The 13,359-nt window shown below is 43.9% G+C and overlaps 2 protein-coding genes and 1 non-coding gene across 4 annotated transcripts in view; 1 reads left to right on the top strand and 2 right to left on the bottom strand.

Moving 5' to 3' along the window:
- Nucleotides 1–13,359, bottom strand: part of LOC133370229 (mitochondrial peptide methionine sulfoxide reductase-like) — a 289,872-nt gene that overhangs the window by 88,780 nt on the left and 187,733 nt on the right. The gene's annotated exons all lie outside the window — the stretch shown is intronic.
- On the bottom strand, nucleotides 1,544–4,156 carry ID3 (inhibitor of DNA binding 3). The gene is made up of 3 exons (XM_061596451.1): nucleotides 3,662–4,156; nucleotides 2,968–3,036; nucleotides 1,544–2,301 (listed from the first exon to the last, which is right to left on the bottom strand). Exons 1-2 carry the CDS (start codon nucleotides 3,980–3,982, stop codon nucleotides 2,980–2,982), a joined length of 378 nt encoding a protein of 125 aa, XP_061452435.1. The 5' UTR covers nucleotides 3,983–4,156; the 3' UTR covers nucleotides 1,544–2,301; nucleotides 2,968–2,979.
- On the top strand, nucleotides 7,758–7,826 carry TRNAA-UGC (transfer RNA alanine (anticodon UGC)). The gene has a single exon. It is a non-coding gene; the product is annotated as a tRNA-Ala (tRNA).

The raw sequence follows: 13,359 nt of genomic DNA on the forward strand, positions 1-13,359 counted from the left end.
CCCAAGTGAAACTACTTTCCTTTATAGTGACACTATGTGCCTGAACTCAAGTTTTGCCCAGTCTAAGTACTGTAGACGATAGAAGTAAAATAGGTTGATACTTGTCATGCTTGTAAGAAATCAAACCACTTCACATATAATCCTTACAACTACCTAGCATTATTATGCCCATTTTGCAGGTGCAGGGACTGAGACAATTTTCTAAGGCTAGGTAGTGAGTTCTCAAGAGATTAAGAAACCAGGGACTTCATGATTTATCTGTTCTGGAACATAGGAAGCTGCCTTATACAGAGTCACGCCATTGGTCTATCTAGTACTGTATTACCTACATTGACTGGTAGCAGCTCTCCAGGGCTTCAGACCAGGGATCTCTCCCAGTCCTACCTAGATTTGCAGTGATTGAACCTGGGCCCTTCTGCAAGCAGAGCAGATGTGCTACCACTGAGTTATAGCCCTGCCCCTATTACCTAACACCAGCACAAGGGTGATTTTCATAATAAAATGCTTTGTTACCCCCTCACCCTATTTAACTCCGCTGTGATGGCTGATGTTCTAGAATTAATATGAATTGATTTTTTAAAAGTTGCATTGAACGAATAGGAAGGAAATTTGCCTAGAGTTGGTCCAAAATGTTGCTCCCTTGAGCCACTACCTCATAACATCCCATGCCCGCCCATGATCCCTTAGATTGATGTGTGATTCTCAACTGTACCCCAAAAATATTGGTGACCTAAGCAACTCCCATGGGTGATTTATGCAGCGGGTAACAGTTTGTCCCATTTCAACACTGCACCATAGAATACTATCTGTATTGAACTCCTGCTGCTTAAGTTATTCTAATTTTTTTTTTCGTGCAGGGCCCACAGATCACCTTCACCAGGTCCTAACTTACAGCGAATGCAAGATCTTTTACACAGGCACAAACAACATTTGCAATCTTTCATTTATGGCTGGTGCAGCCAATTCCATCTGGAGTAAACTGGAAGGTGCGGGACACGTGTTCACCAACATTTCTCCTACTTCTTTTGTTAAAAGGTTCCTGAAATTTAAATCAATGCTGCAGTTGCATTATCCATTGTAGGAAACTGCAGTTGCTGCCAGATAAAAAAGCTTCTGATGTTCTCTGGAAGGCGTGGAGAACATTTGGTCCTCTTGCCGAATTACAACTCCCATCAGCGCCTGCAAGCATGGCGAATGGCCAAGGATGATGGGAGTTGTAGTTCAGCAACAACTGGAGGACCAGACATTCCCCACACCTGTTATCATTCAGAAGAATCCTGTAGACTCTTCCCAATCAGCCTTTGCTAGCCTGAAACCCTCCAAATGTTTTGGACTGTAACTCCCATCTCCCCCAGCCAACGTGTTGGCTGGGGCCGATGGGAGTTGTAGTTCAAAACATCTGGAGGACACCAGGTTGGTGAGGGCTAGCTGGACCACATCATTATACCAGACTCATACAGTGATTGTTTATTAAGCTAGGACATGTGGGATGTGGTGTGGTCTAACCAGGGTTTTTTTCTCCCAAAAAGTGTTTGCAGAGAAATTTAAAAAAGCTTAAAATTTATTATGTAAGAAACTTTTATAAAAAGTTTTTTTTTACAAAGCAAGTACAATTCATGGTTGCAGAAATTAACCTTCCTGCAAAAAAGGTACATATTTTATCTCTATTATAGAGTTCAGCAATAAAATCATGAGGTGAAACAGCCCCAAGACAATTCACTTTTCATGTTCTTAAAAGTCCCTTCCACCCCCGCCCAAAATCGATGTTAAAAAACTATAATCCAAAATATACACACAAGCGGCATATCTGCAAGAGTCTTTTGTTGGCCTCATTGCCCTTTCTGAACAAAATACGTTTATCTGTCCACATTTGTCATACTGTTGCAATTTGCTAAGAAATCTCCTGACAGGACCGATGTGCAGTAAGAATCTGATGGCTCAGAGCTTTTTTTTAAATCCACCCCTCCATACACACAACCCCCCCTCAAAGTCTCTTCTTGTGCAATACAGCAATCCGATGGTGAAACATGCGAGAGTGGATTAAAAAAATGTGGTTTTGCTTCCCCCCTCCTCAGCCAGGACAGTTTTTGTTTTCAGCCACATTGGGGGGGGGGAGTTGTTACTGGAAGACCAGTCAAGGCATCCGAAATTGCCTCGGGTGACCATGTTCCACAGTTTATCTGGACGATAAAGACAGAGGTCTCTCCATTACTAGATGCTTTGGGTTAAACTTCTGATCTTTCCTCCAGTCAAGGTCTCTTTTTTTCTTTCTACCAAGTGACAGGATCCCACACCTGCAGCCTGAATGGGAGGGAGGGGGAAGGAGGCGGGAGAGAAAGACATGTCAGTTTCAGCAACAGATCAGAGGCAGGTCTGCAGACATCCTGGCGCCAGAGAGGAAGCTTCTATTTACCTCCAGCTGATAAGGAATCAGGAGCCAACACTCAAGCTGGAGGTTTGCTAATTGGCACAAAAAATCTAGGGAAGGTAGGGCAGAGGGGGGAGCAGAAGAAGGAAAGAAATGGACCCTTCTGTTTCCAACTTTTCTGCAGATGGGATCTAAAATTACAGATTCAGAGGGAGGGGACAACTGTTTAGTGGTGTCTTCCTGACTAAAAGGGGGGAAGGGAGAGTACCTCTTGATTCACTGTTTTTAACAGGCCTGTTTAAGCAGCTGCAGAGACTTAAAGCTATAAAAAGAAAGACATTGTAAAAATAATGACTCCATTTACAGGCAAAACCACGGAGGCATCCCAGGCTGCTGCCTTATTGCCAACCAGTGGCAAGGGACTCAACATGATGTTACAGGGAGGGCCGTTAAGTAGGGTTACTCTTGAGTAACAGTGGGTTGGAAATCCAGATTCCTAAACCAACTACAAGGCTAAATGTTTTCTTTTTAAAAATGTTCTGGCCTAAAACAGGGAGATTGGGCATAAGGGTGGAGATTTGGTGTTTATTCGTAGTTACCTGTTAAAGACGTTAGTGGCAGAGATTTCTCTCGCTTTTTGAGCAAAGTTCTGATGCCAGGTCTGCAGCCTGTAGGGAAAAAAGAATACAATGTAATGTAAGTCACAAGACAATGTAATGTAAGTCACACACAGAGAAAGAATTGTGTTCTAGTAACAGTGGGTTGCTTTCAAACCAAGTTTTACTTAAGAGTAGACCCGCTGAAATTAATGGACCTAACTTAGTCACGGGCATTAATGTCAATGGATTTACACTGAATAGGACTAGGACTGGATCAAACCCTGTGCAGTGTATTTTAAGGATGGATGCAATCCGCACAAGATTTATGGTCACAGTCCTATAGACGGATTATCTCACGACCCACCGGAGTTCGCCTCACAGAGCGGTACGGAACAGAAACAGGACGGGCCATCCGCTGGCTTCCGTTAGATCATTACTTTTAACCCGTAAGCCGAGTTAGCTTGACGGCGCGTCTATAGTAACAGTATTTTCCTCTGGACCAGCCTTTCCCAACCAGTGCGCCTCCAGATGTTGTTGGACCATAACTCCCATCTTTCCTGACCACTGGCAATGCTGGCTGCGGCTGATGGGAGTTGTGGTCCAACAACATCTGGAGGCACACTGGTTGAAAAAGGCTGCCTTATATGGACGCCTGTTTTTTTTTTCTTTTTAAAAAAGGGGGGAATGTCCTTACTGTTAAAGTGAGTAGGGAAGTCTCCGCCGATGGATCTTGCCCCTTCGCCTGTTCCTCCAGCACGATCTGGAGGTCGAATATGTAGTCTATGACGTGCTGTAAGATTTCCACTTGGCTGACTTTGGTGCCTTGAGGAATCCCCGGCACCAGTTCGCGCAGTTTGGAATAGCAGTCGTTCATGTCGTAAAGGAGATTCATGGGCTCCTCCAGCGCCGGGCTCTTGTTGTTGGTTCCCCGGGCAATGGCAAGGCTCTGATCCGACAGGCAACACACGGCTTCGTAGCAGCTCCTGACGGATCGCACTGGGCTGATGGCTTTCATAGTTAGAAAGAGGAGACGCGCCAGTAGGTTTTAGAGAGAAAGATTAAAGGAAAAGAGAAGAGGCGCGCGCGAAAGATCGATGCCGCTTGTCTTCGCTTTTGCCGGCCTGGAGGATTCTTTATTACACAGACACACAAGGTCTTCCCGCAGCTAAAAAGCAAGGGCTGTCACCGCAGCCGCGGCTTTTATAGGACAGCCAGAGAGAACTCTGGGCCCCGCCCCCTTATGCAAATATGCCGCCGCGTTCTCCCTCCCACTCTCTCTGATGACAGCGAAAATGTTGGAATGGAACGTTTACAATATGGTTAAACTGCAAAACAGGTTTCTATTGGCTTCGGCTGACACCAAATAGCAGAGGACATCAAAGGAATGAGGAAGCTCTGATTACAAAGAGGGAGGGACTAGCTATCAAAAGGGCTTCCTTCCCTCCTCCTCCTTTTCTCTCTCTCTCTCTCTCTCTCTCTCCCCCCATTCCATTCAGTTAAGCAGGACTAAATTCAAATTGTGCGCAGTTCGCTTTCCCATCCTTTTCCGATTTAATTTTTATATTAATATGATTATTAATATTGCAAAGAGGGGGAAAGGCTATTGTATTAAAGAGAAAAGAAAACGTCAGATTTTTCTGCTGCAGCCTTTCCGCCTTCGCCCAGCCTTTAAACGTTCAGAAGCCATAAATCCCATCAAGGCAGAGAAATTTCCCAAGGTTTTAGATTTTTTCCACTCTCACCAGGGTTTGGGGGAGGGAATCTTGTAAGGACTTAGTGCCGGCTTGTTCCTCAATTTGCTACTCATATGACCTCCAGACTTTCTGGCGTCAGGAATTATCTTGTGACCAAGTTTAAAAAAAAATTAATTGCGGGAAAGCTGAGGTTACGATGGAGAAAGCAGATTTGAGCCAGCAATAATGGTAGTGAGACCTACGCGCGCGCGTGTGTGTGTGTGTGTGTGTGAGAGAGAGAGAGAGAGAGAGACAGGGTGGGTGGATGGGGAATGAGGGAGGAATTACAAATAATTATTTACTTGATAAACAAACAAAGAAGCACACACACATACAAAACCTCCAGGCAACACATTGCTGAGATATTTTAGGACAACAGGATTACTTTTCTGAAAAGGAAGACTGGATATGACAGAGGAACTTTGGCCAATCTGAATGCCTACCACACATACCTGAAAAATATATGTGCTTGTGAGCACATTAGTGTGAAACACTTGCATGGGAATAAATCTCAGTAGACTCAATAGGACTTATTTCCGTATATATCCAGACAGATAGAAGCTGACACATGTTTTGGTCTGTTTTTAGCTTAACTGTTGATTTTAATTGGAACTCCCTTCCTAGGGAGATCAGACTGGCTCCTTCTCTGCTGTCCTTCTGTCAACAGCTGAAGAATTTTCTATTCCTACAAGCTTTTGAGAAATGACTGCAAGGGCTGTTTTACTGATTTTTATTTTGTGTTTTTAATCACTGTTTTAAATGGTTTTTATTCTATAAATAGTTTAATTACATTTTTATAATTTTGCTGTGTTTTATTTATATGCTTTTAACTGTATTTGTTTTAATTTTTGTTAGCCACTGCTGAGTCCCAGTTTTGGGAAAAAGGTGGGATATAAATGAACAATAATAATAATATTTTGATTTTTTTATTTAAAAAACCCTATATTTAACTTTTTCTGTTATTGACAATTTAATGTTTGTTTTATTTTTTTGTAAACCACTTAGGGCACAATCCTACTGGTATTTACGCCAAGCTTAGAGGATTCAGCTGGCCTGGGTCTGGCTCAGCCAGGCTACACCAACATAAATCCCTCATCCCAGCTCAGCCAAGACTGGCATAAATTAATCTGGTATGAAAAATGAAATGTACTGCCTTCAAGTCGATCCCGATTTATGGTGACCCTATGAATAAGGTATTCATGGTAAGCGGTATTCAGAGGTGGGTTACCACTGCCTTCCGCTGAGGCTGAGAGACAATCACTGGCCCAAGGTCACCCAGTGAGCTTCATGGCTGTGTGAGGATTCGAACCCTGGTCTCCCAAGTCATAGTCCAACACCTTAATCACAAAAGGGATGTTCTGGGGATGTGGTGGGGGTGGGATCAAAGGGAGGGGGATATTCTACTTCCATTCAGCTTGGTCATATGACCTGCAGTCCTGGCATAAATTAAGCCGGGAAAAACGGCTCAGCCAGAGTTCTCCCCTCCCAAGGATTCCTGAATGGTGTACTTTAAGCTGGCTAAAGTTAATCTATAGGATTGTGCCCTTAAAATATGCCTTAAATTATGCCAGAAATGGGATTGCTTCTTTAGAGATTCTACTAACAATTAAGCTTTATATAAATTCTGTTTCATTAAATAAAGGATGGTGCCGCTTGAATATATACTGCTGTATTCAACCAATGGGACTTCAATCACAACTAACTTGAGTCTCATACATTTCAACAGAACTTGAGTGCATCCGACTGTTACATGGAAAACCAGTGATGGGTATTCCACCTTGCAAGAGCTTGTGTGGGTCATCTCACAAGGCACAAAAGTCTCACAAGGCACAGTGTTACGCAATGCATCCCAGACTTTATATTTTGACCTCCAAATCATACCATGCTAGAGGAACAAGTGAAAGGAGGTAAGATCCACTAGTGGAGGATTCTCTTTATCAAAGTAAGGAGGACACTTTTAAGAATAAATAACTATGGAAAGGGGTGTGTGTAAATATGGTAGTGCTATATTTCTTATAAGCAATCCTGGATTTAAATAATCTATTCTAGACAAACAGCAGTGGGAGCTGCATTGTATCTTATTAATACAAATGCCACCAAAAGTCTGCTGAGTACTATACAAGATGCTACATTAAAGAAACCTCCAGGCCAAAATCCCTGTCCTAAGCAGAGCATATATGCATTTTATGTTTGTGGGATCTCTGTCTGTTAGGCCCATCTACCCTATATAAAATAGTATTATACCTCTTTAATAGACATGGTTTCCTTCAAAGAATCCTCAGAACAGTAGTTTGTTAAGGGTGCTGAGAGTCATTAGAAGACCCTCTATTCCTTTCACAGAGTTACAGTTCTCAGTGGTTTAACAATCAGTCCCTCTTCCCAGGAACTATAGCTCTGTAAGGGAAACACGGGGTCTCCTAACAGCTCTCAGCATCCTTAACAAACAACAGTTCCCAGGCTTCTTTGGGAGAAGCCATGACTTGAAAATGGCATGATGCTGCTTTAAATGTACGGTGCAGATGGGACCTTAAACAGGACATGCATGCAAGAATGACTCAGAGAGGATACATTCTTGTTCAGTGTGGACTCCATAGCATACCCAAGCCATCACACATTTGGTACACGCATTTAGAACCCACATACAGTCTGCTGGATTATGCAATCACTGCAACCCTAGTTTGCGTAAAGCATCAAAAGGTGGAGCTTATTCCAGATAGATCAATCTGTAATTAAATATAATATTGGTGTCTCACATACCCCAATAATGTGATCCTTAACGCATAGGGTCGACCAATCATTTGGAATTTTGAGAAAGTGCTGTGGGTAGCAGTCACAAAAGGGCTGCAGTAGGGGTCTGGCGTAACACAAAAGGGCTGTAGTGGAGGCTTGTAGGAGAGGCCGAGCCAGTACAAATGATAACTGAACAGGAAGAGCAAGCAGTCTCTTGTGTGTTGTGGAGATATTAACTGAAACCTTTCACAAGCAGCATATGAAGTACAAGTGGGCATGCGGACACCTGCGGGCACCACATTGGTAACCCCAAATGTTAGGGGAAGGGCTGTAGCTTAGTGGTAGAGCATCTGCCTTGCATGCAGAAGGTCCCAGGTTCAATCCCTGGCATCTCCAAGTAGAGCTGGGAGAGAATCCTGCCTGAAACCCAGGAGAGCCACTGCCATTCAGTGTAGACAGTATTGAGCTAGATGCACCAATGGTCTGACTCAGCTTCCCACATTCCTGTGTTACAGGGCGCAAATAGCCATGTGCATGCTTTCTTCTCTTATTGGAAGGAATGGGGCATGCAGCTCAATCCAATGCATATTTACTCAGACTAAGGAGCAGAGACAACAGTATGATTTACTTCCTAGTAAGTGTTCAGACTGCAGCAGCCTTCAAAATGCTTGTTTGCTGGGATTGGACCTTCAGGAGTTTGGAATTGGGTCATTAGGCTTAGGATACATGCAATGACAGCAGAATTGTGTCATTCATTTTCATTCATTGTCATTCATTTTCATTCATTGGCGATCACTCATACCCGAGTAAGATTGTCTTCCAGGGTAAGGTCTTTAACAGTGCGTCCGTAAGTGACTGTGGAGACTGTGTATGTGTGTGTTTAACAGAGGTCTAACCCAGTCACGTCTCATAAGTAAAATAAAGTCGGGGAAGGGCTGTAGCTCCATGGTAGAGCATCACCCTTGCATGCAGAAGGTCCCAGATTCAATCCTCGGCATCTCCAGGTACGGCTGGGAGAGATCCCCAGCAATGTGCATTCAGAGACAAACGGGAAGAGCGCTCTTTGCTCAGGTCCTGCTTCCAAGGTTTACACAGACATCTTGTTGGCCACTGTGAGAACAGGATGCTGATCCAGCAGGCTCTTCTTATGTTCTTAACCCCTCAAAACCCCTCTCCCCTGGAATAAAAACACAACGACAGCAACAACTGTAAAAGTAAGTCATTTACCAGCCTTTCATGACTCCCAAGATCAGCTGGCTGAGACCACCACCACACCTTGCCTAATGGTAGGACGGACTCAGATTTACATTTTGAACAACGTGCAGGATCTGCGTCAAATCCTCCAAAATAAAGAGAGAAAGCCTGGGCAGACATTCACCTCAAGAAGCAGTCTTAAATTTTTTAAAAATAAATACAATAAATACCGGGATATGTCATTCGAGAGACCGTGATAAGTGTAACTCCCAATGTCAGGAGTAGGGAACACTGCAGAGCCTGAGGGCTGTATTCCCTTCTGGAGGGGATGCATGCCAGTGATGGGCAGGGCCGGAGGCAAACATGCATGGAGCAATGAATGGATACTGTACCTTCATACAGTAGGCGAGTGTCTATGCACCCATCCCTCTCTATCCTCCATCCAGACAAGCAAGAGGCATTATCAGAGTTCCAGCCAGGCAAAAACCCTCAAGGACGATGTGAGACAAAGCTGGTGAAGGGTGTGGTCTGGGAATAAGAAAGTGTAGCCAGGATAGGTGTGTAAATGACATGGGTAGAGTTGCAAGGGCCAGAGAGAACTTGAGAGCCACATTTGGCCCCCAGACCTCAGGTAACCCACTTCTGCCCTATGCAAAATGCCCTCTCAAGAATTGCAAGTCTCAGGGTTCCATAGTTCCTGGCAGCTTTGCCTGTGCAGGAGGAGCCAACAAGGTGTGGGCATCAAACTCAGAGCAGGAGGACAGGGGCATATGTACTGCCTTCAAGTCGATTCCGACTTATGGTGACCCTATGAAGAGGGTTTTCATGAGGCTGAGAGGCAGTGACTGGCCCAAGGTCACCCAGTGAGCTTCATGGCTATGTGGGGATTCGAATCCTGGTCTCCCAGGTCGTAGTACAACACCTTAACCACTACACCATCGTAAGCTAGGAACTCTGCTGTCTCAAGGGCAGTGAAAGCCAGTGTGACTGACAGGACCGAGAGACTTCCAGCACATATGCAAGTAATTCAGCAAGGCCTCTGGTCTCCAGAGTGCATATAAGAACTGATACAGGATCCCAAGAGGGAGGACGGTGTCTAAAGGGCATTTGGCATTTGGGTATAAATAATATACATCGTAATTGATTTGAAGGCACATAACAACAACAAAATATACATCTGTGCCATACTATCGCGAGTTGCTATAAATACAAATAAAGCAGCTGGAAACGTAAGGAGCTTAAACCCAAGACAAGGGAACCAGACCCTCCAGATGTTGAACTAGAACTCCCATCATTCCTGATCGTTGGCCATGCTGGCCAGGGCTGATGGGACTGTAGAGAGCAACGGAGTAGCCACCCCTGGTGCAAGACAACTGTTGAAAATGTGGTTTTGAAGAAGGATGAGGCACCTGGAGTAAATTATGCCTGCCTACAAGTACGGTATTCTCCAGAATACCTAAACTCACAATTAATTTCCCATCTCCTCTCTCATCCCACAGCTGGTATATAAAAAAAAGCAAAACCCTGAAGCGCCCCCCTTTTTTCCTTTTTTGTGTATTCTATTCGTGGTTTAGCTGGTCTTTCTCTCTCTCTCTCCTCTCTCTCTCTCTCTCTCTCTCTCTCTCTCACACACACACACACACACACACACACAGAGAGAGAGAGAGAGAGAGAGAGAGAGAGAGAGAGACCACATTGTGTATACAATTAATCATGATCAATTTCCATGTTTTTAACCTGTTTACATTTTTGCAATTTAAAAAAAAAACCATGTTTCGCTTTGTGGGTGCTTTGGTGCAGCGGAGGAGGAAAAAAACCACCCTCCTTAAATGATTCCAGCCTCTGTTACTGAAAAACTTTTAAAAGAATGTTTAGCATGCAAACTTGTTATTCAGAGCAATGAATAGTTTTGGGTAACCCAACAGTTCCTTCTTTCTTCTCTTCTTTTCCTTAGACCCTGCCATTTTAAAACTCCTAACCAGAGAAACAATCTTATTTTAGCGTGGTTTCAAGGTGTTCTTAATTTGTTCCTTAGAAAAACAAGCATCCAGTTCTGTATGCTCTTCCTTTGTTGGTTAACTTTAAGCAGTGCTAACTTCTACCACACTCTGCTTGTGAGGACAGCGCTTTTACAACAGGACCCTATGTATGGTTACTTGGAAGTCTTGTTAATTTCAATGGAGCTTGCTCCTTCAAGTATTTGTACATAGGAGGATGGCCATAGGAGTTTTCAAATCAAATCAGGCATACTTAGTACAAAACATACCCACCCAAAATGGTTGGGACAAAGCTACATTATTGTCCATAATTCCCTCCAACCTGTCCTTTCCACAATTTGGAATATAAATAAATTGCTGGTTAGCATAGATATTAGATCATCCTTATTTATTTATTTATTTATTATACTTGTATACCGCCCCATAGCCGAAGCTCTCTGGGCGGTTTACAGTAACTAAAAACAAATACAATTTAAGATATATCTTTTAAAAAACAATTTAAAACACAATTTAAAAATTTAAAACAATATAAAACACATGCTAAAATGCCTGGGAGAAGAGGAAAGTCTTGACATGGCGCCGAAAAAATAACAGTGTTGGTGCCAGGCGCACCTCATCAAACAGATCATTCCATAATTTGGGGGCCACCACTGAGAAGGCCCTCTCCCTTGTTGCCATTCTCCGAGCTTCTCTCGGGCTTATTTCACACAATGCTGCAATTCTCTCCCCAATTTTATTTTCATACAGCCTACTCCTAAACACACTTACTCGGAAATAGGCTCCACTGTATTCAATGGGGCTTACTCCCAGGGATATCTGCCTAGGACTACACCTTAAACAGGAACACAAGAATTGCCTTATACTGAATCATACCATTGGCCCATCTATCTCAGTACTGTCTACACTGATTGGCAGCCATTCTCCAGGGTTTCAGGCATGGAACCATTCCCAGCCCTACCTGGAGATGCCAGGGATTAAACCTGGGACCTTTTGCATGCATGGCAGATGTGCTGCCACTGAGCTAGGGTCCTTCCCCAAAAATCTTTAGGCTGTGTACACACCATACATTTAAAAACGCATTTAAAGCACATTCCACCACCACCCGCAAGAATCCTGGGAACTGTAGTTCATCCCTTCTAGAGCTACAATTTCCAGCATCCTTAGGAAACTACAGTTCTCAGGATTCTTGGGGAGGGGTTTGTGCTTTAAAGTATGTTTCTTAGGCAACCTCGAGAGCAAGTGTTGCATAGTGGTTAGAGTGTTGGACTACGACCTGGGAGACCAGGGTTCAAATCCCCACACAGCCATGCTCACTGGGTGACCTTGGGCCAGTCACTGCCTCTCAGCCTCAGAGGAAGGCAATGGTAAACCCCCTCTGAATACTGCTTACCATGAAAACTCTATTCATGGGGTCGCCTTAAGTTGGGATCAACTTGGATGGAAATGGCCTTCAAGTGGATCCCGACTTATGGCGACCCTACCACTTGAAGGCAGTCCATTCCCATTTCTTAGGCAACCTTCAACTCTTTTTTGTTTTATTTTGTGTTTTGGGTGATCAGATCAGAATACTTCCCCAGGGCTGAAGCATGAAATACACATTCCCTTCTCTCTTTGCTCCAAATAATGGATGTATGTGTCTCCCTGCCTGCAGATATGTATGCTTGTTTGGCTGTTTAGCAAGGCAACTTCTAGTGCATCTGAACTCTCTGTTCCCACTCCCTGCTCCTCCCCCCCCCAAGTCCTGCAAGCATTTCCCTCCCCCCTCTTTTTTTTTATGAAAGGATGTCATTAAGGCTTTTGTTTGAACTGTTTTTGTTGAAGTACTTTTCTCACAATCCTATTTTTTGTTGAGGAATCTGCTCCCTTTGCCCAGCTGTGTCCCTGTCCCTCCAGCTGTGTTGATCTAACTCGCAGCTCCAGACAGCCTGGCGCCAGGCTTGCGAACGTCATGCATTCACACAGGGATGCGTGGCCAAGGCAACCCCGCCGCCGCCATAGCCACCGAACTAGAACCTCGCCGGGCGGCCAATGAGAAGAGGCCTGGGAGGGGCTTCGAGGTCCGAAGGGGGCGTGGCTTCGCAGGGGGAATGGAAGCTTGCGTAGCAAATCTTCAGACGGCTGGTTGGGAATCGAAGGAGAATTCTTGCATATGGCTGTTCTCGTTACAGGGGTTGTGCTTTTTTCTTTTCTTTTTTTAATCCTAGAAAGGCCGTTGGGGCCGTAAATAATAATTTCTGGGGCTTTATTTCCCCTTCTTAGAGTTTCTCTTCCCCCCGCAGAGCAACCGATATATATATGTATATATCAGATCCAGAATATGAATATAATTTATCGCATACAAATTTAGGTCAGTTTGGTAAGCCACAGACTTAGGTTACTTGGCTTTCACAAAAGTGATACCGATAGCCCCATAACAGTCTCCAATGCTCTAGGGGCCAACGATGGAATACCGAGTTTGGCTCACAAAGAGTTGATGTTTTTGATTACTGTTGTTTTCAGAACTGATTTGTCCTGAAAGCAATTTTGAACAAGCTTCTCCACTTCCAAGGTTTTTTTTTTAAGTACAGCGTTCTTTTGCACAGTCTATTTCACTGGTCCTTTCTTGCATATGCTTATCCTTTCCCTCAATTATCCAGCCCATTTTTTCTTTCTAGTCTCCACTGATGGTTCTGTTGTCTAGTCATTTTTACACCATATAAGCTCTTGCCTTGACCCATATACCTTTCCAAACCTTAAAA

This window comes from Rhineura floridana, chromosome 15 (assembly GCF_030035675.1).
Source record: "Rhineura floridana isolate rRhiFlo1 chromosome 15, rRhiFlo1.hap2, whole genome shotgun sequence".
Classification (NCBI taxonomy): domain Eukaryota; kingdom Metazoa; phylum Chordata; class Lepidosauria; order Squamata; family Rhineuridae; genus Rhineura; species Rhineura floridana.

Bases quoted from the DNA above. Each gene is read 5' to 3' on its own strand.
- ID3 (XM_061596451.1), bottom strand. From the start codon at position 3,982: ATGAAAGCCATCAGCCCAGTGCGATCCGTCAGGAGCTGCTACGAAGCC. The intron at 3,037-3,661 runs GTAAGGACATTC...TTTTCCCTACAG, and splicing joins CTTCCCTACTCACTTTAACA to GCTGCAGACCTGGCATCAGA.